The 26,117-nt window shown below is 36.2% G+C and overlaps 2 protein-coding genes across 3 annotated transcripts in view; both read left to right on the forward strand.

The window, feature by feature from the left end:
• Positions 1-717: 717 nt before the first annotated feature.
• LOC132199831 (uncharacterized) overlaps positions 718-26,117 on the forward strand; it is a 30,592-nt gene continuing 5,192 nt past the window's right edge. Inside the window, exon 1 of one of the 2 annotated variants that reach the window (XM_059624869.1) lies at positions 718-908. In XM_059624869.1, the coding sequence (XP_059480852.1) occupies positions 834-908 (75 nt within the window). In that variant the 5' untranslated portion in view covers positions 718-833. Of the gene's footprint in view, positions 909-17,189; positions 17,267-26,117 lie in introns of those variants that run through there. The other variant, XM_059624870.1, reaches the window with a different exon arrangement.
• On the forward strand, positions 24,705-25,561 carry LOC132200733 (E-selectin-like). The gene is made up of 4 exons (XM_059626406.1): positions 24,705-24,834; positions 24,929-24,959; positions 25,022-25,201; positions 25,252-25,561. The coding sequence occupies exons 1-4, from the start codon at positions 24,781-24,783 to the stop codon at positions 25,479-25,481; spliced, it is 495 nt and encodes a 164-aa protein (XP_059482389.1). The 5' UTR covers positions 24,705-24,780; the 3' UTR covers positions 25,482-25,561.

Here is a 26,117-nt window from a genome sequence, read left to right on the forward strand (position 1 = left end):
ATTAAGATCAAATAATTTCATAGACTGCCCTAGCAGCTTGATTTGCTTAGAAAAAATATAAAACAATAATAACTTTCTTTACTTCTTAATATCATACATTAAATCATAATTAATTATTTTATATTTTGTTGTAGCTAAATTGACAGTCTTCATTAATTTTCAAGTGTTATTGGGAGCGTTTCAATTCACGCAAAATTTTGGCACTAGCTGGTACATTTTATTTGCAGTATGCATTATTTGGATAAATGTTTTTCATGCTTAATGGAATATATGTATGTGTACTGTATGTTGTTGTTATAAGTTATTTCTCATGATTATTTTTTAGGAAAAATAGCATACAGAAATTTTTTCCTTCTTTTTCTGATCAATAAATTTATGTGATTAGATAAAAAAAAATCACAATATGAATAAACTTGAAATGAATAATTTTATGAATTTTATAAAACAGACGCTTTAGCTGTATTCATCTCTTAGTAAAAATTATTTATGCACGGTGTTGAATCTCAAATAAAATATTCTACGGTAAAGTTCGTTTTATGCATATTATATCAGTGCAAATTTGAGTTTTCGCATAGTGGCTGGGAAACGCTGACTAAGGCTGGTGTCAAGTGAACCCCCAGTATTCCCACTGAAACAAAGCTCCCCGCATTCACATCTCATGGTTATATTTTTAGACTTGCAATAATAAGTCAGACTTTCCTCTCAATCCGCTCAGTTTCAATAAGCTTTCTGCGCAGAGCACACCCAAGGCTCGGCCCTTGCATCAAAGCGTGCAAATTGCAAATTATCACATCGCATTTCATACTTTTCGTCTTTAATTAAAAAGTGCGAAAATGTCGCTGCAAATTCTGGACCCAGAGAGTGTCGACTACGGCAAGTCCAAAGTGAACGAAGAGCTGGATTTTTTGGTATGTTAAGTGGCTAAATGTGTAGATTGCACATTCAAGATTACTCCTCATTTTCCATAGTTACATTATCTATCCCAACAAATTATTGTTGCGGAAACAACTTTTATATTAATCGCTTCAATATGTATTCCAATTATTCCAAATCAAATCAAATTATTATAATTTTTAATAAATATGTATTTATTCCCCTTTTTAAAAGCTTAAATATTCCAGGAAAGATTTTGCATCAAATAATTTCAATTTAATTTTACTAATTTAAACTATGACCGTAGAAATATGAAATAAAATATAAGTGTCCATACTTCGATTTATTTACACAAATTTGTCAGTTCAATCAGTTCAATATTAAATAATTCAATTCCAAAGTATCTAAACTGATTCCATGATTATAAATTTAAATATATTTTAAATTTTACTAGACTTCTTTGTAAGGACACCAATGATTTTGCTACTGGCAGTTGCCTGCACAATTTTCGCGCCAATATCAACGACTGATCGCCGCCTTCGAGGACGCGCAATTCATTAATCGACACGGCGGCAATCGAACAAATCTGGGCCGGCCGAAGATGCTGGGGCTGATTAGAGAGCGATGCTCGTGTAAGTGAGCAGGCGTGGTTCCGAAATCGAGATTTGCATGAGTTTGAAATTTACATGGCCTTAAAAATAAATAATCGTCAGCAGGTTGTATTGGAGGGAGCGGCGGCGAGACGGGAAATTAATAAACGGACACGATAAATATTAATTAACGAGCGCGCCTTGAGTAATTGTCAGAGCGAGCGCAGGACCATAGACAAAAAAGCAGGGAATTATTATTTTGGAAATGCGGCTCGTATTTCAGCCTCCGTTTTAATGAGCTGCTTGTTTTTCGGCGCTGCCAAAGAAAAAACAACACTTGGTGTTATTTTCAGATTATTAACGCAAACTGATTAATAGTCGTTTAATTTGGTATGCATAAATATGTACACATGTGAACGGCGGCTTCAATCGTAAATATTAATGAGCACCGCGAGACAAAATTGCTTTTTATCCACGATCTGTCTGCGGCGAGTGGCGGGCTCACAGCTCAAACTTACACGGCCGTAATTTGTCTATTAATGATTCGGTGAGCGGGTTAGCCCAGAAAGTGGGTTAAATCGCTCTCGTAAAACTCGCAAATCGAGCTGTAACTCAACTCGAAACCGCTTATTTGCTGTGCAAATATCGGTGAACAGATTTATGACTCTCGCGGTTAAATTAAATATGTAAATTACATCTATAAAATTATTCTGAAACGAGTAATCATAATTTTTCGGATTTCAAGAGCCTAAATTTTAATGCTTGAATAAATATATTTTATTAAAAACAAAATTAGGCTGCACGAGCGTCAGTCTTCATTCGCATTTGTTCCATGAATTATATTCAGAAGGATCAATGGCCGTTAAAAAAAGTGACAAAAATAGTACAAAATATCAACTACATTTTAATCTCTAATTAAAAAAAAGAAAAAAAATACAAAATACAATCAATAAAAAGAAATAAGTACATGCTCCTTTTGTAAATTACCAAATTATTGAAATTTACATTTATAAGCAATTCCAAATATCCTCCAAAGTTTTTTTTTAACTTGAATGAATTGGCGTAATAATAAATAAGCTTTGTCTGCGATAAGTTTTAAAGTAAAAATCCCACATGGAAAACTTATGCAAGAAGAAATTAAAAGTTAAGTGCATTTTATAAATTGTGATCAAAAAGGTTGAGCTCATCTAACCTTTTCCGTCTTCTGCCAAGAACTGCACCCCGCTAATTGCATCTCGTCTCAAACTGCGCGCAAAATATCTGCCAGCACTGAAAGAGCGACTCTGTCTGCATCTCTCGTTGGGGCGCGGACCACACCTTTCATTGTCCCGGTGACGTGTCAATCACAGAGCGAGGTGACGACGATGTCAACACGACTTAATCAAGCGAGGCTGCCTCGACAGCACCTGTATGCAAATCGGGCCGAAAGTCTCATAAATTCGCGGCGAAAAATCATCCACCCTGCAGGGCGCGGCGCGAAAGACTGATTGCCTCCTCGGCTCCACGCTAATATGGAAATCCGCACGCTGGATTTGCATTTTATTTATTTCGGCAGCGCCTAAATCGCGAATAAACTATGATTGATACGCGGTGCGACCGTCAGGGAAGAGATTCGTTTCGTCGTGGGACACACCGTGGAGAATAAATCTCTCCGTTGGTGTGCACCACTGTGTCGCCTTTTTTGATTTCCATAATCGGACACGGCGTGGAATAAGCAAATTTCATTTGTACATTTTCATTTGTTTGAATCTGTGATTAAAATTCAAAATTTTTTTTTAACAAAAGCGGACTAAAACCCTTTAGAATTGCACAAAAATTGTTATGAAAAAATCATCTGTTAAAAAAGTGGAAACTATTATAAAAAATATATTAAATAAATTATAAAATAAATAAATTTTTTTACATTGCTTTTTATATTTTTATAATTACATATATTATAAAATGTTTATATAATAAATTTTAAATTAAAAAAATATTTACATAAAATTGTTAAAAATTCAAAAGATCACATCCGCTGCTGTATTTCAAAGCATGAAGTATAATTTGTTAATTAAATTAAAAAGTTGCAATCAATTAAATAATTTACAAGATTCAACCCTCAAATTACAACGATCGTTTTTATTTAGTGTTAAAGATCCAAAATCTTTATGTTTCACCGCCAAGTAAAAGAGTATTAAAAATATATAAGAGAAACCACAAATGGCTGGCAAAAAGCAATAACGCGATTTCCGTGAATGGAGAAAATGGCAAGAAAGGCTCTTTCAGCAATAATTCACTCTCTCGACCGCGCTTTTGTAAAAAACTGCGATTTTTCTGTGTAATACAAGTTCTTTCTTGTGATTTTTTGCGTCGAGCAGGTGTATTTTTACGATTTTTCATTTAGCACACGCACTCAGTGAGGCGTGCGGTCTCGGAGGATTTCTTTCTTTCTTCTGCCGCGCGCTTAAGAGCGGCTCATTCACAGGGTTTTATTGCACTAAAAGCATTATGGTTTGTTGATCCGTCAATTATCACTTGATTTGCATAGCGCGCTCTCGGATTCGCCGCCGTGAATACTAATGTTCGATAATTCCTACTATCAATATTAAATAAACTACGCAAACACACGCTGATGGAAGGAACAACTTACTTTAATGCCAACCGAATATTATCTGCCGTATTCAAATTGAACGCCGCCGCCAAAATAATTCTACGAATCGAAATGACTTTCTAATCGGTGTCAAAAGGCGTCGCGGCTAAAGAGTTTTCGTGATTAATTCAACGCGTGATAATAGCCGCTCCTCGAAGGAATAAAGTGGCCCGTGTGAAATGCGTGATTGTCTGATTGCAAACACTCTTCACCGAAATGGATTGCTTTTAAAACGTTTTAGCCAACAGTAGGTTTACTGTAAAATGAAGAGAGATCTTTAAGAGATATTATAAAAACATTCAAAATTAAAATTTTAGACAAAAAAGTAATAAATAATAATTTTAAATAGTAAAATTTTATTTTCTTACATAAAAAGTACCATAAAAATATAAATTTAATTAATAATTTGATTTTTTTTATTGCTTTAAAACAATATATTTTTTTCTAAATTTACATTTTTATATATATATTTCTATTTTAAGCAAATATCATAAGTTTATTTTAAATTAATGATATCATTCCAGGCAAAAAATGTTTTAAATTAAATAAATAACGTGCCATCTCTTCAATGAATGACACATTATTTTAGTAATATCTAGATTATAAAATCAATTATGCTCCTCATTTTGGGAGTCAAGTTCCAATTGGCGATACTTGTATGTTGTGGCATATTAATTATTATTAACTGTATAATGAAAAATTGAAAAAGAAAATTTAATATAATTCTGAAAAATAATCGATAGCACTGAATTACTTACAGCACGTTAAACATTCCCTCGGGGCTGTTGCAAAAATAATAAAACCGTCTGGAGAACAGCGAAACAATCCCACAAACAACGAAATGAGATCACCGGGCGATCCCTAATTTATATTTCTCCTGGCCAAGCACACACAAAGCACTCGGCAATTCATAATATTTTGTGTGCGCGGCGATGTATATAGATTTGTCCGCGGAGCGCGTGATTCCTATCTGCCGGGTTATAAAGGCTCGTTTGCAAAACCCACTGGCTGTTCGGAGCACCACCCTGTTTCCATACTTTGGCGATAATGATCGTGAAATAATCAAGCAATGAAGCCATAAAATGCTGGAAAACAGCAGCCTCGGCCCACTGCTCGGCCGGCGTGATGAGTTAATTATTGCGCGCGCTCCTCCGCCTGCTTTTTCTTTCTTTCTCCAGCCAGCCAAGATAATAACATTTCGCCGCTGCAGCACATCAACACACGCCTCCGTTTATGACCTCAAGTAGTCGATGGCCGATCAAATTCGGCCCACAAATCATGCCGGCCGCGCCACTAAATCACTCGATCGCGTTTCCAATTTCGCCAACGTTTTATTGATGGCTTTCGATTATGCAGCCGCGCGCACCGATTTGCTCTTAAAAGCTCTACTTGCTTTTCTTCGGTCGCTTAATTGAATCGCTTTTTAATCGAGATCGGGTTTGGCAGCCGCCGGAGTTTGGTGCGTTCGGCGCCGACGTTTGTGGTCACCAGGCAATTAGAGCAGAAGCTGAGCCGCAGATTGATACGCATTTTAAACAGAGGAATCGGGAGAGGCCCTCATGGTGGTTTGCAATTTCGGAGATCAATCCCACCGTTTTGCACTCGCATCGATGAGCCGCACCGTCCGGTGAACTGAATCTTCAAATTTATTTGGAAAACTGAATCATATCTTCAGAGTTGGTGCAATATATATTAAAAAAATTTCTTATAATGAATTAGAAATTCTAATAAAAGGTGAAATTGAATTGGCAAGAAAAATTATTCCTGCTGAAATTATTTTCCATAATTCTTTAATAAAATATTTCCTCCGCATAAAATTTGGCTTGAAAGTATTATCATGTGTCAAACCAGAAGAATTAATCCTTGAACATGAGAGGGAAAAATTATCAAAATATTTCATTTCTGTGGCACTAGCGAGTTTGCTCTTTGCAATTTGTAAATCAATTTCGATCAAGTCGTGGTTCTAATTAGCATAAAACGATCAAAAGAGGCCGTTAATCATTATCATTTTGAGCGGTACAAGAGCATCCCCGCGAGAATGAGTGGGTGAGTTTTGCGGCTCGATGTTCAGAGTGATTTGTGCTGATCGCATTATCAGATTAGATCGCGGTGCGGCGGCCACGGCGGGGGGCGAGAATAAAAACCCACGGCGAACGAATTTGTTAGTGGCGTTTAATTGATTTCTGCTGGTACACGAATGCGAAGGAGGAGGTGGCGGCGGTTATTAAAATATTGTGACTGCTCAGCGGCGGCGGCGATTAATTTATCCTCCCTGCAAACGAGATGTCCATGCGAGATATAAAATTCAGTGACATGCGCTTCTTTTATTTATGTATTCATTCGAGTGTGTTTGTGTGCGTAAGGAGATAAAAAAAGAGCGGGACAGGAAAAGGCCGAGAAGGGGATCAGCGCTGATTAAAATGCAGTGAATGATGATTTTAATCTTGTCGCCTCATCTCGTCGTTTCCTTGGCAAAAAATTATAATAATATGCTACCGGTGGTGGAAAATTAATGAACTCTGGTGCGCGTGTGTATATTCAAAAGGATTTTTTACGCCTTGACCTCGCCAAAGAAGGATTTGATTAAAATAATGCCGTGTGTCTTTTTAAAGAGGATTTTCGCTAGATTTAGATATAGTGCCGGCCGAAACAATTCTCTTTTTGTTGTTCAAAATAATTAATGTTTGCATCTTGGCCCAAGATCACTACTTTATAATGCGGAGATAAAGCACAGACGATTATTTATCCCCGACTTAAAAACGGCGGCACTTCCCAGACGTATCCCTCTGGGCACAAAGAAGCAGAAATTGTACGAGCATTCAGAAGTAAACAATTGCAATTTGGCAAAAAGCAAACAACTAATAACAGCCCGTGGTATAATTTTCGACTCAAGTAGGTTTTATCTCTGGAAATTTGGTAAGCGAAAAAATGAGGCTTGCAAAATATCAGAGAGATCTGGCCAGGTGCGCCGGTTAATGGAACGGGGGAGTTGTAATGGAGCGAAATCTGCCGAAATTCGCGGTGCACCGAGAGTTAATCTCGGCGTTTGCATCAGAAAATTGGCGCGGCGGCGAAAATGGTGCGCGCCCCGAGGCCGGTCACCTCACTCGGCAGCCGCTGATGATGATGATCAGGTGAAATATTCAAACAGCCCGCGGTGCTGCCAACAATTTAAATCGCGACTTTGCATTTCTCATCACGCCGCCTAATGAGAGTAAGAAAAATCTCAGCCAGGTGTCACAAATGAGCTCGCCGAGGCGCCCGCGGCCAACACGAGGAAAAAATCACACACACACGATCGGTCGCGCGAGAATTCCGCGCGTGAATATTTGCGCAAAAAGTGAGAATACCGGCGCGCTTCTTGCCATTAGTTCGGTAATTCGTTCGTTTCGGCGCATCATCCTTGTCCCATTTCTCGAAACACGGCTCTAATAGAGGAGTAAGATTTATCTCGCCTGCGAATTTTTTTATGTCCTCCTCTCTGTTCTACACACAGAAAGTCACTTTTTACTCTCCAGCCAAAAGTGCAATGCTCTTCAAATAACACCGTGTCCTTGGGCGAAAATTACTCTTTTACACTGATTACTATTTTAAAACAAAGAAATGAAAGCCAAATGAGGATTTTTTTCAGAAGCAAATTTATAAGAAGTGTGCAATCGGCAAATTTCAACTTGAGATTACATCAACATTTAATTTAATTTGATTTATTTATTAGCTATGAACGACATTATCATAACGTAGGCATAATTAAATAATTAAATGTCGGTTGAAATTTTTTCTTACAGGTTAGCATATTAAAAAGCATTTTAGGCTCTGAATTTTAGTTTAATATATCAGTTATGAAGAGAATAATTGTATAATTTATATAAACTAAAATAAACTTAATCTCAAACTAAAATCTTTAAGCGTGACCTTCATTTTCTACTCATTAAAATTATAAACTATTTTATATTTTATTAAAATACAAAAAAACCAGAGTGAAAATATATTTTCCCTTGTGGAAATAGAACTATTAAATATAGATAGGATAAGTTTTTTTGTGATTATTGTAAATCGTCTCTCATCCCTTTTATAAAAATCTAGCCATTGTAAAAATGGTTCATATCTGTTATTTCTGTATTTGAATATTTTTGGATTTAATTTTCGTGTGCTACTCCCAACCTCAGGTTTTGAAATTTCCACAATGTATTCAAAAGTCCGTTTTCTTAATCGATCCGCTGGAGGGTCTATAAACATTTCAAGAAACACCTTTTCTGAGATTTCTTTTCTTAATTGTATGTAAACTGCCCCGTTCAACAAGCGGCCGCAGCACCCATTATTCTACCTGCAGAGCCACTGATTTACGATTGGCCCATCCCTTGTCCACCGCGAATACGTTTTGGCACGTTATTTTATTTTGTTATTGAATTAATTAATTAATTAACGCGCGAGCAGGAAGAAATAAAATACGGAAAGAGGTGTAATTAAAAGGCGTGAAAGAATTTAGCGCGTCGGCTAATTAAGAGAGTTGCGATTGCGCTGGGCCGGGGCCGGTGGGCCACAAATCACCCTCTCACGCCTTAATTGCGACCTTAATGAGCGTTTGGGACGCGTGATTTTTATCATCGGATGCAAATGAGCCGCGGCTCTCTGCGTGTCGTGACCATTAAAGGTGATTCATTCCAGAGGTGTCACATCTCGAATTAAACTCTCGCGCCAGATTTGCATTTCTAACCAAATAACGAGGTCTGATTGTCTGATAATCCGCTCAATGGGCCATAAATTAGGCACCACCGCCGTTGGAATTTCCTTCGCGGGACATCGAAAACAAGGATTCTCATCTCGAGATGTCAAAGGAAAGAAACCCAGGAGTCTAAAAAGTGACGTCACATTGACGAAAATTGCTTCTCCCAATGTTTTTCAATTTCCAAGTAAAATCATTTCAAATGAATACTAAAAACATAATTTATGTCAGGGAAAAAGTAAAAAAAAAAAAATGTTCAATAAAATTACTAAAATTTGAAATATCAATAAAAATAGTTCATTAGAAAAGAAAATTAATAAATAAATGGAGAGTCCTATTGAAAAATATTGAAAAAGAAAAAAAATCAACACAAATTATTTGACAAGCAAAGACATAAAAATAATATAACTTTAAAGTAAAAAAAATATTATGTTATGTAAATTACAAAAACTTGAAACATTTTACTTATATTTTCGCCAGCTGTAAATTTTTACTTCCTACCAATTGAAACTTTTTTTGTTGCGATTTTCTCAAGGATAATAATTTTATATTGCCCCAGACCAAACAGTAGAATAGGAAATTTAATGGCTTTAATGCCATCCACTAGGCGAGCAGTAAAATCTTTGTGCGCTGCCTAGATTAAATGCGAGTTGTATATAAAAAGCGTAAACATCCTGAAAACACTCATCGGCGCAGACAAAATCCCACAGGCTAATTAGCCCGGTGCGAGAGATAATTTCCCTGCCTGAGTGGATCAAAATTATTTACTGCCCGATCTGTATCTAAAAATGCGTGGTCCATTTTAATGGCTTTATGGGTGCCCTGCTCGGTCCACTTTGAGTGCATTATTTTCGCGTTTTTACGAGCGTTATCAGCGAGCCACTCGGCTGCCGCAAATTGTTTCCCGCTGATAACGGCCGCAGCCAATAAATCCGATTGATCACGACCTTGCCGCCGAGCCAATTTACTGCATTTTTAATTTCCCTCCGTCGAATGACGGCTCTCTCGCGCGATTTTATTGCGCCCTCGTAATTATCGATCCATCCACATTCAATAAAATATTATTACGCCGTATTTTAAATCTCGACTCTGGCCGATTTATTCACGTCTCAATCTCACTTTCCACCTGCTTTCAGCGCAAACTCTTTCCTTGATTGGCAATTTTATTTAACACAAAGTACCTCTCTCTTGATTTCTCGTCCGACTCAGATTAATCTGGTCATAAATTTTCCTGATCACATGAAACTATAAAATTTCCTTTAAATGACAAGGAAGCTTATTTTTTAGCAGTAAAATTTTTTAATGGATGTCGCATGTCTACTTTGGAAGTCTCTTTTGGGATTAAGAATAAAATATTGAAAAAATCAGGTTCTATTTATGATCCTAAAATGATAAAATAAATGAATTCATTTTTGTTCTTCAAACGTTTGATGATACAACCATTGCATGATTTTATAACATTAATTGATCCGTGCATGTTAATACGATAATCTGGTTAACCATTCACAATTTACAAAGCAGGTCGGCGAGTGCTATCTAGTTTCAATCAGACAAAAAATAGAAGCAATCAAACCAAATTCAATTCAGTAGCGTTTTGGTTTTCGTCGCTATTAGTCGTGATTCTTTTGCGTTTCGTTTTTGCAGGAATTCCTCCCGTCTCGAGCTACTGTTTTCATCACGGGCAGACCGCAAAACCGCAGAGAGAAAAGCAGGATGTATAAATGGATCGAATTCGCGGACGCGACAAAAATCTCGACAGCATCTTCATTTCTCAAAATATTTGAAAGCGGCAGCTCGCGCAAAAACATGGAAAACAAGTAACCGTTGTTTCGCGAGCCAGAGTAAAAGGCTGATGAACCCCTTAGTTTTATTCTCTGTTGTGCAGATATTTTTCAATAAAATGTAATTTGAATTCTAATATAGAGTTTATTTAAAAGAACAAAAAATTCTTGACTAGCTAATGATTTAGTTACCTAAATGTCCCGAATACTATGAAATTTTTATACATCTCAGTCAGGCTAATAATAATAATTTTGCATCTTATTTAAATTTTTTTTTTTTTACATTTTTTTGATAGACCTAGAATTATATTAATTAGCATTACTTTGTAGCAGTTTTTAACAATGCATTAGCAATTAATTATTTTTTTTTTTACTAAAATTTTATAGGCTTCCTGAGGAAATTTGCCGTCGGCACTAGCAAAATTCCTGCGAATAATGCCGCGTGTCAGAATGGAAAAGAGATTGAATTTCGTTGATCTTTTGTTTTAAAATGGTTTATATTTTGACATTTAGATTTTATTTAGTTATTTTTATAATTTGCTTCAAAGGCCTATTTTAAAACAGAATGAAATTGAAAAAAAAACTGCCTCTCCGCAGGCAAAATGACAAGTATAACTGAACTGAAGTTCAGGATTGGGGAAAGAAAACTCGTTTGGACCACAGACGACGACGGTCTTCTTGGATTCCACATAATATGAGCTGGTTAGTCTCGAGCATTAATACTTTTTTAAGGAGCATCAATCTCTCTCTGCGCAACTAATAATAACAGAAACGAGAGTGAAATTCGTTTCCAATTTAATCACTTGCTTTTAAATTCACAATCAGTTATAAAACTAACAGGACCTTTTCTCGTAAAACGCCGAATTTTTAGCAATAAAAATCGAGCCGAAATTGAGTCGGGTGGTCTCTTTTCACTTTTGCTAAACGATCGATTTTAGCGATCGAAATTATTGTGGCCGATACGTTTTGCTCATTATCACCTCGGGTTTATGTAAGTCGGTGCACTGCTCTCTCGCCGGCCGGAGATAAAACTGCATGAGGTCCACTTAGCTGGGTAATGGTCTTTTCGCTCGCTCGTGCCACATTTACATAAAACATACCACGTATTGCATTCGGCGTAAATTATGACGCACGCCTAACGCCATTTTTCAAAACATTCTCGCCAGTGAAAAATTGCTGAATCTGCATTTTGCTCAAGTTGTTAATGCCACGCAACTCGCCTCCTTCAGACAAATCGCTCGGCGATATTTCATAATTCAAGTCATAATTTTTCAGAAATAAAAGAACTCTAAGGCACCATTAGAAGATTTTTTTTAACATTTTATTTTGATGTCTTTTTCCTCAAGCAATAATCAATTATTGTCCAGTCTGAAATTTCACCTTGCCGCGTCAAAATTCACGCAATCAAGTGTGTTGGGGAATTTAATAATATTCAAATTTCTTCCGTCGCGCCGATCAGTAATGCATATAAAAACACACACGATTCCGGAATGTAAATAGTGTTCGGCGCGGCAGTGGCGGATGAGTGATGGATCAGCTCTCTTGGGTTTGTAATTACAGCCGTGTTTCGATGCGATAAAGTTGCGTTCGTCTCGAGACGCGGTGCGATAATTGCCCTGCTTGGAATCTGGTCGCAGCGCCGAATAATTACTGCCCTCCAATGCAAATACGAGGGGTATCGCTGTGTAAACACGGCCCATGAATATTTTAATTCGTTCAAAAGTGTTGTGCCTCTATGAATATTAAAATACACTTTTGATTTACTCGCCGACTTGATTACACGACGCGCCTCAAACGATTTTAATCGGCACAATTATTCTGTTTTTTAAAACGAAAATTTTAATGCGCAAGCGAGAAAGGTGAAAAAATCTCGCCTTTAAGAGTGATTTCAATGATCTCTGTCGTACATGAAATACCCCACTTTACAAATTTTACTTCATTGATATTGTGGCAGACATCAAAAGATTTTTGAGAAAATTCAAAGGTATAGTAGGCAATTATCCAATCATTATAACAACTCAAGAGTGTGAAGGAAATATAATTTTAATTTTGAATCGAGTCTCGAGTTAATGTAATTAAGATCAATGCATGAAAATTGAAGTAATAACATCATACTATTTATCTTTAGATAAACTATGATTTCACTGGAGGTGGCAGAGAGGAATTATTAATGAATAAAATAATATTGTAACTTGCATTAAATCATGAATGATTTAAAATGGGTATTACTTTTAACCGTTAATAAAAATTGAAAAAGTTAAAATAAATCACATAAATATGAAGAAAATTATTAACAAATATTTGGAATTGTACTAATATATTAAATCTAAAAAAGAGCTTATTAAATAGGTTGATTATTATATAAAACAAGCAATTTAACTAACTACGAAAGTATGCAAGATTGTAAATTATTGTAATTTTAAACCGTACCTCCACATCAACATTTTATTATTACACACAAAGGGATTTACGCAACCCGCTTGGCATACTGAATGATTTTTTTTAACATTATATATTTTATTTTGATCGAAGTCTCTCGGACACCAAACGTGTAAGGACATTTAAATTTGTATTCTATTTAATTAATTTTGGGGTTTCTTCAACTTTTGTGAGTATTCATTCTAACCTATTTAATTTGTGTAAGTGAAATGTTTAAAATGGAGAGAATAAAAATATTAACATTTATGCACAGTGGGTGTACATATGAACCTATCAAACTAATTCTTTGGAGAGGAAAAGATTTCTAAATTTTTTTTTCTAAAATATTAAAAAAAAAACTGAATTTCTTTTGAAAAGCTGGATTTAACTATACAGGTTAGTAATACAATTGACCAATTTTATCATTCAAAATAATTATGTTTTCAGACAAATGCGAAGACTGCTTCATTATGTTTCATGCATTAATTTAACTTTTAATCTTCAAGTCTGTCAAAACTGAATGAGATTCTTTGATGACAACTGAAACGAGACAAGTCGGAATTCCATATCATCTCTCGGAGCCCCTGGAGTTGACAAGTCCTGCCTTCTGTCAGATGATGCGTGACATTAACATGACGCTTTACCGCTGTGCGCTGCTTGTGAAACGCAAACGAACTTCCTGTTGGGCTCCATTAAGTGTCATAAGTGGCTGGCGCTGGCCCAAGCGCGTCGGCGAACGAGAAGTGCAACACTATTGCACGCTTTTCGCATAAACACCGGGCAAAGCAGCGACATTTACAAGCCCATTACCGGAGCAGCTTCATTAGCGGGCAGGCAATTTGGTGACTCAGATCTTCATTTGGCGGCGCCTGATTGCGGCGGCCGCGTGGGCGGCCACTCTCTCAATGGCCGGCGCAGCCTCTCAATGGGGCATCACGGCGTGCCACTCGCCGCGCGTGGAGGACACACGAGGCGAAGAAAAGCTTCTTTCGCGATCACGCCTCGGTGGCACGTTTGCTTGTTTGCCACTCGCGAGAAAGAGAGAGAGCAAAAAGCCGAAGGTGTCGAGGTGAAAAATTGCTGCAATTTGATTGCCGCCGTGGTCTCAATTTGACCGAAATTGCCCGCTCGTTGCGCGCGCCCGCCTAAAAAAGGGCTTATTTGCTTTATTGCCGCGGCCGTAATAACACGATTCGCCTCTCGTCAATTACGCCGTGGCCAGGTCACACCGAGTGGAAATGACACTGGACCGAAAATTCACGGCAATTTCAACGCCAGAACAAAAAGGTGCGGATGATTTAACCGGTCAGACAATTTCAACGCACGATTTCCACCAATAAATAATACACTATGTGCAAAAATAAAATAAAAAGTTTTTTCTTCTTCAAAATTCTTACGTTGCAAAAGTTTTTCTCAAAACTTTTTGATTGAAGCAAATTTTCCTATTTAAAAGGAAGACTTTTAAAATATAATATTACTGGTGATTTTTTTTAAAAATAATGTCATCATGGTTTTAAAGGATGCTTTCCATTTCCCATTCAAAACCGAACATAAAATATAAGTCGATGCGAATCTGCGAGTGAATGGTATTTTAAGCTCACTATATTATATTTACAGGAAAATTTTGATTTATTATTGCAAATTTTTACCAGAATCTATCAGCCGAGGAAGAGATTGTTTCGCAGGCGATTACTTTGCAAGAAATAAATTAGCTGACAAAATACATTATTGCGTACACATCAGCAAGCCATTTCTCTTTCAATAGATTTATCAATTAAACTCTTGACAAAGTACATAAATAATTTCTCCAAGTTTAATTCGGGTGTCAGTACTCGACTTTTTGATGGATTTACTGCTTGCTTGTTAGAACAAGAAACTTACTTGTTTTGGCACCCCGTGAGGAAGGTGATTTTCGCAAACCTTCTCCTCGCTTGATCGCACTTTCCTCCGGCAGCATCCATTACGATACGGTGTACATGGAGCATCGATCGCATGCACGCACGCTCGGTCACGATTTGCAAAAACTGTTCGCCGTCCGAATCTCTGCTAATCAACCGGCAGCTTCTGCATTGTAGAGTGGCTAAGGTGCCGCTGAATCACGCTCTCTTCACCCGTTTGTTTGCCCACTTTGCAAAATATTATCATCTGAAAAGTGCGCTGATGACAGAGCAAGACAAAAAATCGCAAGATATACACATACTCACTGCCGACGGGTTTGAGTCATGGCTTTTTTGCCATTTTTTTTTTAAAAGCAAAATAAAATAAGTAATTTATAGTTTATTACATTATAAACAAGTGGATTCAATTTAACGTCCACCACCTTATTATTTTTATTTAAATTTTTTTATGCATATTTAATTTTTTTTAAATTTATTTGTGTGTTACTAAGTTGATTTTTATTTAAATTAATTACATTTTACTACTTAATAGTTATTTATTATTAATATAGATTAATCTAGATATATAATAAAATATTTCATTGCACGCATAGATCTAGTGTTATTTGCTGAAAAGCAAGTACGGATGAGGGAAATTCATGAGTTTGGTCAGATTTTCTATTTTTAAATAATTAATTTTTTTGTACTCACTTAGCATTTCTAAAATTCTCACAACAATAAAGATAATCTAAAAAAATTTCCTATTTTTACTCTACAGATTTACAAAAATTTGCATTATATAAACTATTTAGATGATATTATTGCCGGGGTAAATTGTAATACTTGTGCTAAATTCGTGCAAAAGTCGTTACTATTGGCAAAAAATTCACCAAACAACAAATTCTCAACCTTTTGTTAATTGTGTACTTTCTCCTCGGTCAGACAGTTATTTTAGCGACTCTCGGGTTGAGGGTTCAAGGTTCACTTAGGGGCCGCCGCCGCGTCCTTATAATCTGGCTAATTAATCGCTCAAGCTGTTATTGCGCCAAATTGCCCGCTCATTTCATAATAAGGCCCGCATGCAACAATCGACAATCAGTCATTGCCTCCGAAAATTCCTCTCCGCGCGCGCAATAAAAAAGCTAATAACACACACCGACTTTTTTGCTGCTTGTAATTATTACCGTCCGGCGATTTCGCATTAAGTGCTGCGCACAACTTTTAATTTAATTATCGCCTCGGAATTTGCATTTTAATGGTCGCGGATGCGTGTTGACGCAGAAGGAATTAATAACAAAATCAAACTCTCATCATCAGCGTTTGATTGTGTGTCTTGCTCGTCATTTCAAGCCTGTGCAGAGATGATGATGCCGCCGATGGCAATTAAAAGTTACAGCAAGCGGCACCAATTTTCAAAATTATTATATACACGTCGCTGGGTTCGAAAATTGTTTTCTGGGTTGATTTCTTAATCCGTTGTGGCCGGAATTTGTGTTCGATGCGCGACCTTTTCTAACAGAGTTGTGTGGTTTGATACAGATTGGACGCACAGGAAATTGTTTTAAAGACTGGTTTGTTTATTCCAAGGCAAGAAATTGATTGGCCGCTCTGGGAGTTAAAAGAGTTATTTTGAGGCAAACGTGGAAGATGCTACTTTTATGGTCTATAAATGGTGCTTAATTAAATTGCCATTAGACAACTTTTTGCTATTATGTTTGGTGCGTTTAGTTCACACATTTTTATACATCTTTTTCCGCTAAGAAAATATTTTTTACTGTTGATTAAGATTTCTAGCATCTTTTTATTTATTTAAATTTTAAAATAAACAAAAATATACCTAAAATTCATTGCATTATATCTTTTTTTGCCCCGCAATAAATCGACCGATTAAAGTTAAAAAAATAAAATTTGTCAGAGAATGATGATTTGAAGAGAAATAATTGCATGTTTATTTTAACCTTCTAATTAGAACTTTTTTAAATTTAGAGTTTGTTTTTAATAAGTTTTGAATATCTTTTCATCAGAATTTTTTAAATTAAATTTGTACTCGAATATATTTTTTTAGTCCCAAAATGTCAAAACAATTTGCCGCACCCTCTAGTCCACTAACACCGTTTAAAAGGGCAAACCTGACGCAGTTTGACATTAAAATTAAGTGCTGCAACCCGACCAGCCCTTTCACGGCGTTTTGGTGCGCGCGCGTTTCGAATCGATTATCGCGTGCGGGCGAAGTTCATATTGTCTCGAGCCAGTGTCATTAAGTCGCACTAATGCGCCTTGGCCTGTATCCAGCAAGAACGCCGAAAAGTCGGCGTTTTCTCATGCATTTAAAAGGCACAAATTACCGCCCCGCTGGCATAATTAAGTGCACACACGTAAGTACAACTCGAAGGACCCACCCACCCGAACGAAAGGATTAGTGGCCGCTTATTATTTGCAGTAGCGTGTGCAGAGGTAATTTAAAAAAGCTAATTAACCGACAATGAGCAACAGCGCACGACTGTGACCTCTGGCCGCGCTCACATATTTTTTTAACTTATTTTCTCTCGCGGTCGCGCCGGCTCCGCGTGGAAACAGAGAGACTCTCCGGCCGGTGTCAAACACTCCAATTAGCAGCTCCACATTTTGAGGCAATAAATCCAGCTCCACTTGGCGTCGTGATTTATTCCTCGAGAGTCGCGGTTCATCACCCGAAGGACGGACACGGTTGTAAAATAAAAGCCGCTCGGAATTACCACATTTGGTGCGAGAGGGGTTCGAATTATTTATGGCGCTGGGAATCGACGTGTGTTTTCTTTCCTGCAAATTGCTCCGTTCGGTAAATAGTGCAGCTTTTATGGCCCCGTGCGATATTACCAGCCATAAATTTTTAGGCCCGAACTTTGGCCCTCGATAAATGCAAATTCGGCGCTTTTTTATTCATTAGTCGGGAGAGGAAGGAGTCTGCTGATTAACGAAATAAAAAGCATGCAGGAAGGGTGTGGAGACAATGGGCCCATTGTAGTCGTCATTAGGGCGGCCCACACTCGCGGGCGGCCCGTTCGCGGGCAATTTCCACCGGGCGCCGCTTTCCCGCGCATTGTGATGCAAATCAACGTCAACTCAAAGTGGACCATCCTCCCATTCATTCGCAGGCAGCACCTCAACTCGTAGATTTCATTCTTTTTCCTAGGCGATGCAGAGAAATGGGTGAGAGAGGCGATGCGTGTGAAATGAAGGGTGGATCTTTTTCCTGTCGACGTCATCAATTATCAATTTTATTTTGTTCAGAAAAAAGGAAAAATGATATTTCTTGGATCTTATTTTTTTGGAGATGGACGAATGTTAAGTATCGTAAAAAATGTTCCTTAACTCGACAAATTTATAGAGCTATAATTAATTACCATGATCAGCAGGTTTCCCTCTTTAAATTGGTTGATGTTGAACATAGAAAAAATTTGTTTGAATCCACTATTCAAATCTCTTAAATCAAATATTTTATTTAAGTTGATTTTTAATTATTATTTGTTTAAAAATAACAATTCATAAGTTAACACGAAGGTGGACTTTCTTTTCAAATTGAAGAAACCCAATTTTTAAAATTAGTTAACCTTTTATTAATCTATTTTTTGACAATTTTCCAATTACAAAATATGATTAGTTTGAGAAAAGAACTAGAAACTATTCAAAAGTATATTTAACTAAACTTTCCTTGCTGTATAAGACGCAGAAAATAATATTAAGAAAAGCAATAAAACGAGTTGATGGCATCATTTAACCCTTATTTAAATTTTAAATTCTTACATAAAGCCCATTTAGCTGTGTACAATAGACACTGCGGGTCTTTCAAATCGTTTGCAGTAAATACCATGACCATCAATTTGTTCCAAGTTGTCGCGTAGGTGTCGGAATATTTGTCACCCGCGTTGCAAAGCGCGTGTGCGATTACATCAGAGTGCGCGATTGCATCACTAATACCCACTTACTTAATGCGGCGAGTGCGAACTTTGGGCGACATGCAGCGCGAGTATATACGCAACAATGGCCTGGTGGGTGCCAACAATGCGGCGCGAGGAGAGTTTTCATATGTGCCTGGGTAGGCGTGAGAACTTGGCTGGAGCCACGGGGTCAAGGGTCGAGGAGAAATCGAGACACAATGATGTATGGCCCCCAAATTGGCTGCCTGATAGCAATCGAGCCTGCACATGGCCCCACGGACCCTTTTTGATGAATTGAATCGAACGCACATGCAAATCCGATATTTATTGCTCTGGCCGTTTGCGTCAACGAGAATGGGCACACCTACCACCGGCCGCAGGAGCCGCCGAGAGTGTCCCGTGATTGCGCTTTATGGCCGCCTTTATCGACCGTTTTTATTTATTTTGCTCTCTGCCAATTTTACAGTTAGGAAGGAAGAAACACTGTTTGCCACTTTGGCGCACACGTTGGCCAAACTGAAATTGTATTTCTTATTTTGTGCCAATAAGATACGCCTGGACAGCATTTTAAAAATAACATAACATTTTTCATGCGGCCTCTTCGGTTTTTTTGTTTTAGTTTGAATAGTTCTTGGTTAAATTTTCAAATAATTTTTAACACAAAGTTTTTGGATAATTGATTTCTCAAGTTGAAAATTGAATTGAAAAAAAAAATTAATTATTAAATAAACATACTGACAATGAGTGCGATTATGTTACAAGTACTCATGTTTGTTTTAATAAGCACAACTAAAATATAATATTATAAATTGTGTTTTAAACATTAAATACATAATAACAAATCAAATTATAAGCCTATATTTAATAATGACTTTTAAAATATTTGATTATTATTTAAATAGAATTACTAATTTTTTTAATAAATTTTCACATCATTTTTACTGTATTTTTCAAGTGCATCATCTTTAAGCATTTTTCATTAAAAATATATATTTACGACAATACGGTTACCTAATATGATTGTGTATGATAAATTAATATATGTTTCACCAATTTTGGCTTAAAATATATATAGGAAAGTTATGTGTTAAACTATTAAAATAATAAATAATTTTTTTCACTATTTTCATACCTGCTAATGCTATAATCTTTTGTTTTTATAATTTCATTGTGAGTGAAATTGCATCTTTTTGGGCGTAGAAATGAACTTTTAGTGAAAATTTCGTCATTCGGGACAGTGAAGGCGCCTCTCCTCCAAAGTGAAAGACATCCATATTTCGTGGGGGCAGTAAAACGGCATCTTTATTTGACAGCGTTACGAGGCACAAGGCGGCGTTTTAGCCGCCCGTAATTTATTGTGTTTGGATCAATTGGACATAATACGCCGAGCGCAAACACCCACAATTCAATAAAAAGCAGCAGAGACACACGCATTCCACTCGGATTTATTTACATCCACACACATCCGAGACGCGTTCACGACTTTTAAATGGAATTAAACGTTAAATCCCGCTTGATAGGCGAGTGAGTTTGACTGAGAGAGCGTGAAGGTGAATGTATTACTTTTTAATACGTGTGCATATGGTCTATAGGCGGAGGAGGTATTGTTTACACCTGGCGCTCATTAACCCCTGATCACGACACCCAGCCGCTGTTTCGGTCGCGCAGAAATCGCTCGCTCTCAGATGCTTATCCTCGCGGTGCGGGGGACACGTGTATGCAAATCGCTTACAAGCCCCGGCTGGCTCGCCTCAAAACACATTCACAACGCGCGCGTACGTCAGTCGCTCCAGTTTCTTGCACCTGAATGTGTGTTTGTTATGGCTGTTAAAAGTAGCGCTGAACTGTTCAAAGAGGGTCGTAAAATCCAGGTTTAGAGGATCGAGTTTATCCATAAATAATTTGATCATGAAATTTATATGCGTTAATGGATATAATGAAAATAGGAAAAAGCAAAATCTTTAATTTTACTTCGTTAAATATGTCATGAGATTTAAAAAAAATTTTTAATTAAAATTTATTATTATCGATTTATTTATTTCTTACAATTATTGACAAGTCACAATGTAGTAAAAATCTACAGCGGCTTTATTTGTATTAATGAAACTGGTGACATAATGTGTCTATTGTAATTATTCAAACAAAATACTGCATATTATTGGATAAAAAATTATTCTTTAAATTTAAAACAATTCACTAGCACAATTTAAGACTTTAATTTCTTCTGATTGTCTTGATGGACACATTTTTTAAAATACAATATTTTAATCAAAATGTAATGCTTAAAAATTAAATTATAAACTTCCGAACTTCCGATTAATTTTAACAAAACTTTTAATAAAATGAAAATGGAATATATTATTCTTATCCCACCCTTCAGTGATCTTATTATTAAGCAAATGAAAGTTATGCAACCCTTTTGTCCGGCGTGTGCTGCGGGTAGTATTGTCGCTCCCTTAGCCATAAGTAAAAGGACCGCCCCCGCCTGAAATCAATATCCGCGTTGAGAGAAAAGTGAGGACACGTTCCGCATGATTTGAACAATTGCGAGTCGTAAAAGCTGTCTGCGTTGAAAACAAGGCAATAAATTGGCCCGAATCTAAATAGCCAATCTGCGTCGAAAAGCAATAATATGATTTGTACGCGCGGAGATGTCTCTGGCAGGGTGCGATTGCGACAGAGCCCATTAATTTCTCGCCTCCGCAGCAGAGGAGGGTGTTGAAGAATGCAATTTGTTCGGGCGCGATGTACGCCCACCGAGTGATTGAACGGCGCATCGCTCGGCCAATTACCACGTGTTAATGAGTCGCCGCCGCGCGCGTCATTATGCCGGCCGTAAATTAGCCGCTTGATAATTAACAGACTAATGCGCCTTCGTCACTCGCTCAAGCCGAAGCCGCCGCCGCCGCCGCGGGATCCATCAAACCATCACAGCTAGCTTTCAAAAAAGTTGAACCAACGCGGCGCCTAGAGTGCGTTTGGCTCTTGGGAACAGATTTCAAGATATTTTATTAAACATTTTACTTTGACCGAAAAAAAGAAAATTTTTTATATAAAAATTAATTTATACTTATTTAAAATAATATTATAACTTTTATGTGCTTTTTTACTGTTTTTGTCAAATTAATTTATTAAAAAAAATATAATTTAATTTAATTTTTACGTTATATTTAATAATAAATTATTATTTTTATTATCATATAACCTCAATCAAAAATTTAAAATAGCTTGCATTTATTGGGAAAAAAAATATATATTTATTTCCATAACAATCGTATAGAAAGAGGTAATTTAAAGTCGAAAATACTTTCAATTTTGCAAAGTCTTTTTTGTGTGACAGTTTGTTTTTATTTTGATATGAAAGACTTGAACCAGGTTGATAATTTTCTTATCTTATAATCATATATGTTTGTCAAATTTTCATTGAATTATAAAATTATTTAATTTTGTTAATCCGCTCTCGAGAAACTCGCACGATTGCGCGCATTGAAAATGACTTCGGTCTGCTGGCCTCAATTTTATTTATGTATAAATATTTACAGGTCAATTGGTCATTTATCTCTCGAATGCATCATTGGCGGCGGCGGCGTTGTGTTTATTTTTTTGCGCAGTCAAAAAACGGTTTCTTTTATCGAGCGCGCCGATCACCGAATTCGCCGCTGCATTAGAATAATAATTTCAATTTCTCTTCGAATAATAATGTTTGTGGCCGGCCTGCCGGGGCCACGGATTGATCAAAAATCATGATTCATCCACTCTCGAGGCTCGCTCGCTTGCCATTCAATAATAATTCTGCTGCTGAAATTATGCTTGATATGTATGCGACGACGCTGCATTTATATTTATTCTGCTGCCTTGCGAAATATCTCTCTTTCGCCGCAGCTTGAATTATAATAATTCTACACCGAGAGAGAGAAAAGAGATGCCTGTTCAGAGTTGTATGTCGTTGGTGCCATTTTTCATTAGCTGGCGTAGGTCGTGATAAAAATAACTTATAAATTACTTTAATCAACTTAAGTTCTCGCGTGGCCACTGGCTTGCTTACATGATAATTAACATTATAACTGAACTTCAGTCAATCTTAATTTTTTTTTTCAATTACGAAATTAAAAAAAAATGATATTTTATCAATCATATGATTATCTTGTAATGGATACAAAAAATATCTTAAAGTACTAAATAATTTTCACAGTATTTTCTTCAAATGGGTGAAAGCCAATTTTATATAATTATTAATTTAAATCAAATTTCAATTAAAAGTATCAATTTACTTTGATGAAAAAAAAATGTAAAATAATAAATGAAAAAAAAGAAAAAATTCTTAAATAATTTGTTATTAATTTTTTTAAACTTTAAATGGGTAACCTTAAATTACAAAATTTATTATAATTTTTTAATAATTATGTACCAAATTGAAAATTGTTAAAAATATTATAAAAGTTTTCTTTCCATTAGCAAGTATCAAAGGTGTCGCTACATTTTTTAGATGAAGATAGCGCGGTTATTCCGATGGCGCCGCGCTTTGAAAATGAATTACGGCCGTGCGTGTGCTTTCTCACGATTATCCAAAATTAACGTTTTCTAACGAGTGGCTGCCAGTCTCTGAGGCAAGCTCTATCCGCGGCACGTATTGTACATTTTCTTTACATATTTATAGGCGCCTCTTGGCTGCTTTTTTGCGTCTATGTTTTGCTTTCGAACAAAGTGACGGCTAATCCACGCGGCGCACAAAACGCTCTCGTGTGCTGAATAATGGGGAAATTGCTGCTTGGGGAAATATTTGCGGATTGAGTACAATGATCAGCAAATCGCGGGCCGACGGACATTTTCGCTGATCATTGTGCAATCAACGCTAATTCCGCCGTCTCTCACGAGTGGCAGTAAATCTAAAACAAAAATTCACAATCCTATCATAAAAAAGCAATGTCTTTAAACTGCAATTTAGCGAGGAGAAAATAAGAGATAAATGGTTTGCTTGCACAAAAGGAAAAGTGCTTGACCAGAATTAAGGTGTCAAATTAAATGATAATCTTTTGTACTGCAGTTTGGGATGGTTCTTATTATTTTATAAAATATCTTATGAGTTTTATGAAACTAAAAATGATGCATTTTATTTTAAATGAAATATCAAAGGAGGCAAAATTTTAAACTTAAATCTGTCCTAAAAAAGATATAAAAATGCTCAACTGCAAAAAAATAATGAATTCGTGTTAATCAAATTATAATTTAACTTGAAACCCCCCTCAAAAGCGTCAAATCGGAAATCATTCACTTTAACAACATTCAAAGATTCAAAGTACTTGATCTAACTGAAAAAAGCTGACGTAATTCAAACCCTGATGTGTGTGAAACCGAATCGATCTCTTCAACACTATAGCCTCTTGACCCTTTACATAAGAATTCTGTGTCAAGCACAATGAACCGGTACAAGTAACCAAGTCATTATTGATTTATTTTTTAAATTTCGCATCAAAATAACTTGCGCTAATATTGTTCCCAGCTTTGTCAATTTAATTCAGTTTCAGTTCATTTTATTAGTCCTCATTTTTTTTATATTAAATTGTGTTTATCACCAATTTACTTATTAATTTGAGATATCTAAAATTATAGAACCGCGCTTTTAAAAAAAATATAAAAGATATTTTTGAAAAAAAATTTAAATATTTGACTGCATCAAAACATTTTTTATTCTTGAGCATGAAAAATAAACCGTGCTTTAATATTATCATTCCAAATGCGTTTTGACCTGATATGCAAATCGTATTGAAATATAATATGAGAGCAAATTAAATTATCCGATCTCTCGCCTACAATTATGTCAAGCACGTTAATATCAGCTGATAAGATGGAGAAAGTGTAAAACGTATTGATATTTTTCAAATAGCCTTCAATTGACTAGTTTGCTTATCTTGTTATTTGAATCGCTTTAAAAGTCTGATGCCCAAACTAATTTGAGCACTCAATCTAGCACCATGACCAACAAGCTGATCTTCGGGGCTGTCCTAATTTTGGCATCATTTAGTTGTGTAAGTGACATGAGTGCTTCCATTATGTTCCGAACTTGATTATAAAATAATCTTAAATTTTATAACTATTACTAAAAATTATTAAAATTTGTAGGCCATTTTCGGTGCAAGCGTCCGGAATCCTAGTAAGAAATCTTACGTTGAAGCTCATGTATGGAACATATTAGTGTGAGAATATCTTTTTCAGGCTTATTTCTTGGTGGTTACGTGGACATAGATGGGCAACAATACTATGTGAACGCGTCAAAATATTTCACAAAGGATGAGGCCAGGGCTGACTGCCAATCGCGAAACATGGAACTCATTTCTTTTGAGGAAAAAACCAAATATGACGCAATAAATTTATGGGCACAGCAAAATCAAAATGGTTTTTAAATCTTTTAAATTTTTATCACAAATGATCAAATTTTCTGTTAGAATTGGACTACCATTGGTTTTGGATGGGTGCTGAGAGAGTTAACACCACAGATTGGCGATGGGAAGTCTCTGGCAAGCGCATCAAAGACTTTTACTGGGCCGATGCAGAGCCCAACTTGGCGGCCGATGACAATGACACCATTTGCCTCAGTTTTGTGTCCTACTCTTTTGCATCTGGATGGTGCGATGACATTTGTGACACAACACAAAATGCTCTGATATGCCAATAAAATCATGCATTTTTTTAACTGTAGTACAAAAAATGATGGTAGCTCAAAATAAATAAACAAATAAATAATTTTGAACAAATATTTTTGTATTTTCTGTGGCCAAAAAATAATATTTGAAATTTCATTTGCACACGAACTTAAAATTTAATTTTCATTAAAACGAATTTTCGAGATTTGACAGACAGACATTAATAATGATTGCCACTTTATCATACCCTTTTATCAGTCAAGATTCAAAGCACTTAAAAATTAGGCGATTCTAGCCGATTGAGTTTAAAGAAGCCTCTAGGTCATGTGTACTGAGAATTTTTTACAAACAAATTTAACAAATCAATATCAAGAAAAAGTTAAAGGTACAAAATAAGTATTTTAATCGAAGGGGTGTCTTGGTTGTTGGAACACTTTTTATTTAAGAGTCTATACAAACCAAAACTGTTGTGGTTCCGACCTCATGCGTCAGAGAATGAAACTATGTTTTTTCATAAGCCTTAGAGGCCATTTATATTCTTCAAGTACTACTTCAATATCGGCCAGTTTCGCGGGAAAAGTGCTTCAAACGAATGCGTATTGATCGTGGATGTTGATTCAATATACCGAAAAATGCGCTTCAATGTGCTTATCTTGATTTGTTTTTAA

This window comes from Neocloeon triangulifer, unplaced genomic scaffold (genome assembly GCF_031216515.1).
Source record: "Neocloeon triangulifer isolate White Clay Creek 2 clone unplaced genomic scaffold, ASM3121651v1 ptg000014l, whole genome shotgun sequence".
NCBI classification, from domain to species: Eukaryota; Metazoa; Arthropoda; class Insecta; order Ephemeroptera; family Baetidae; genus Neocloeon; species Neocloeon triangulifer.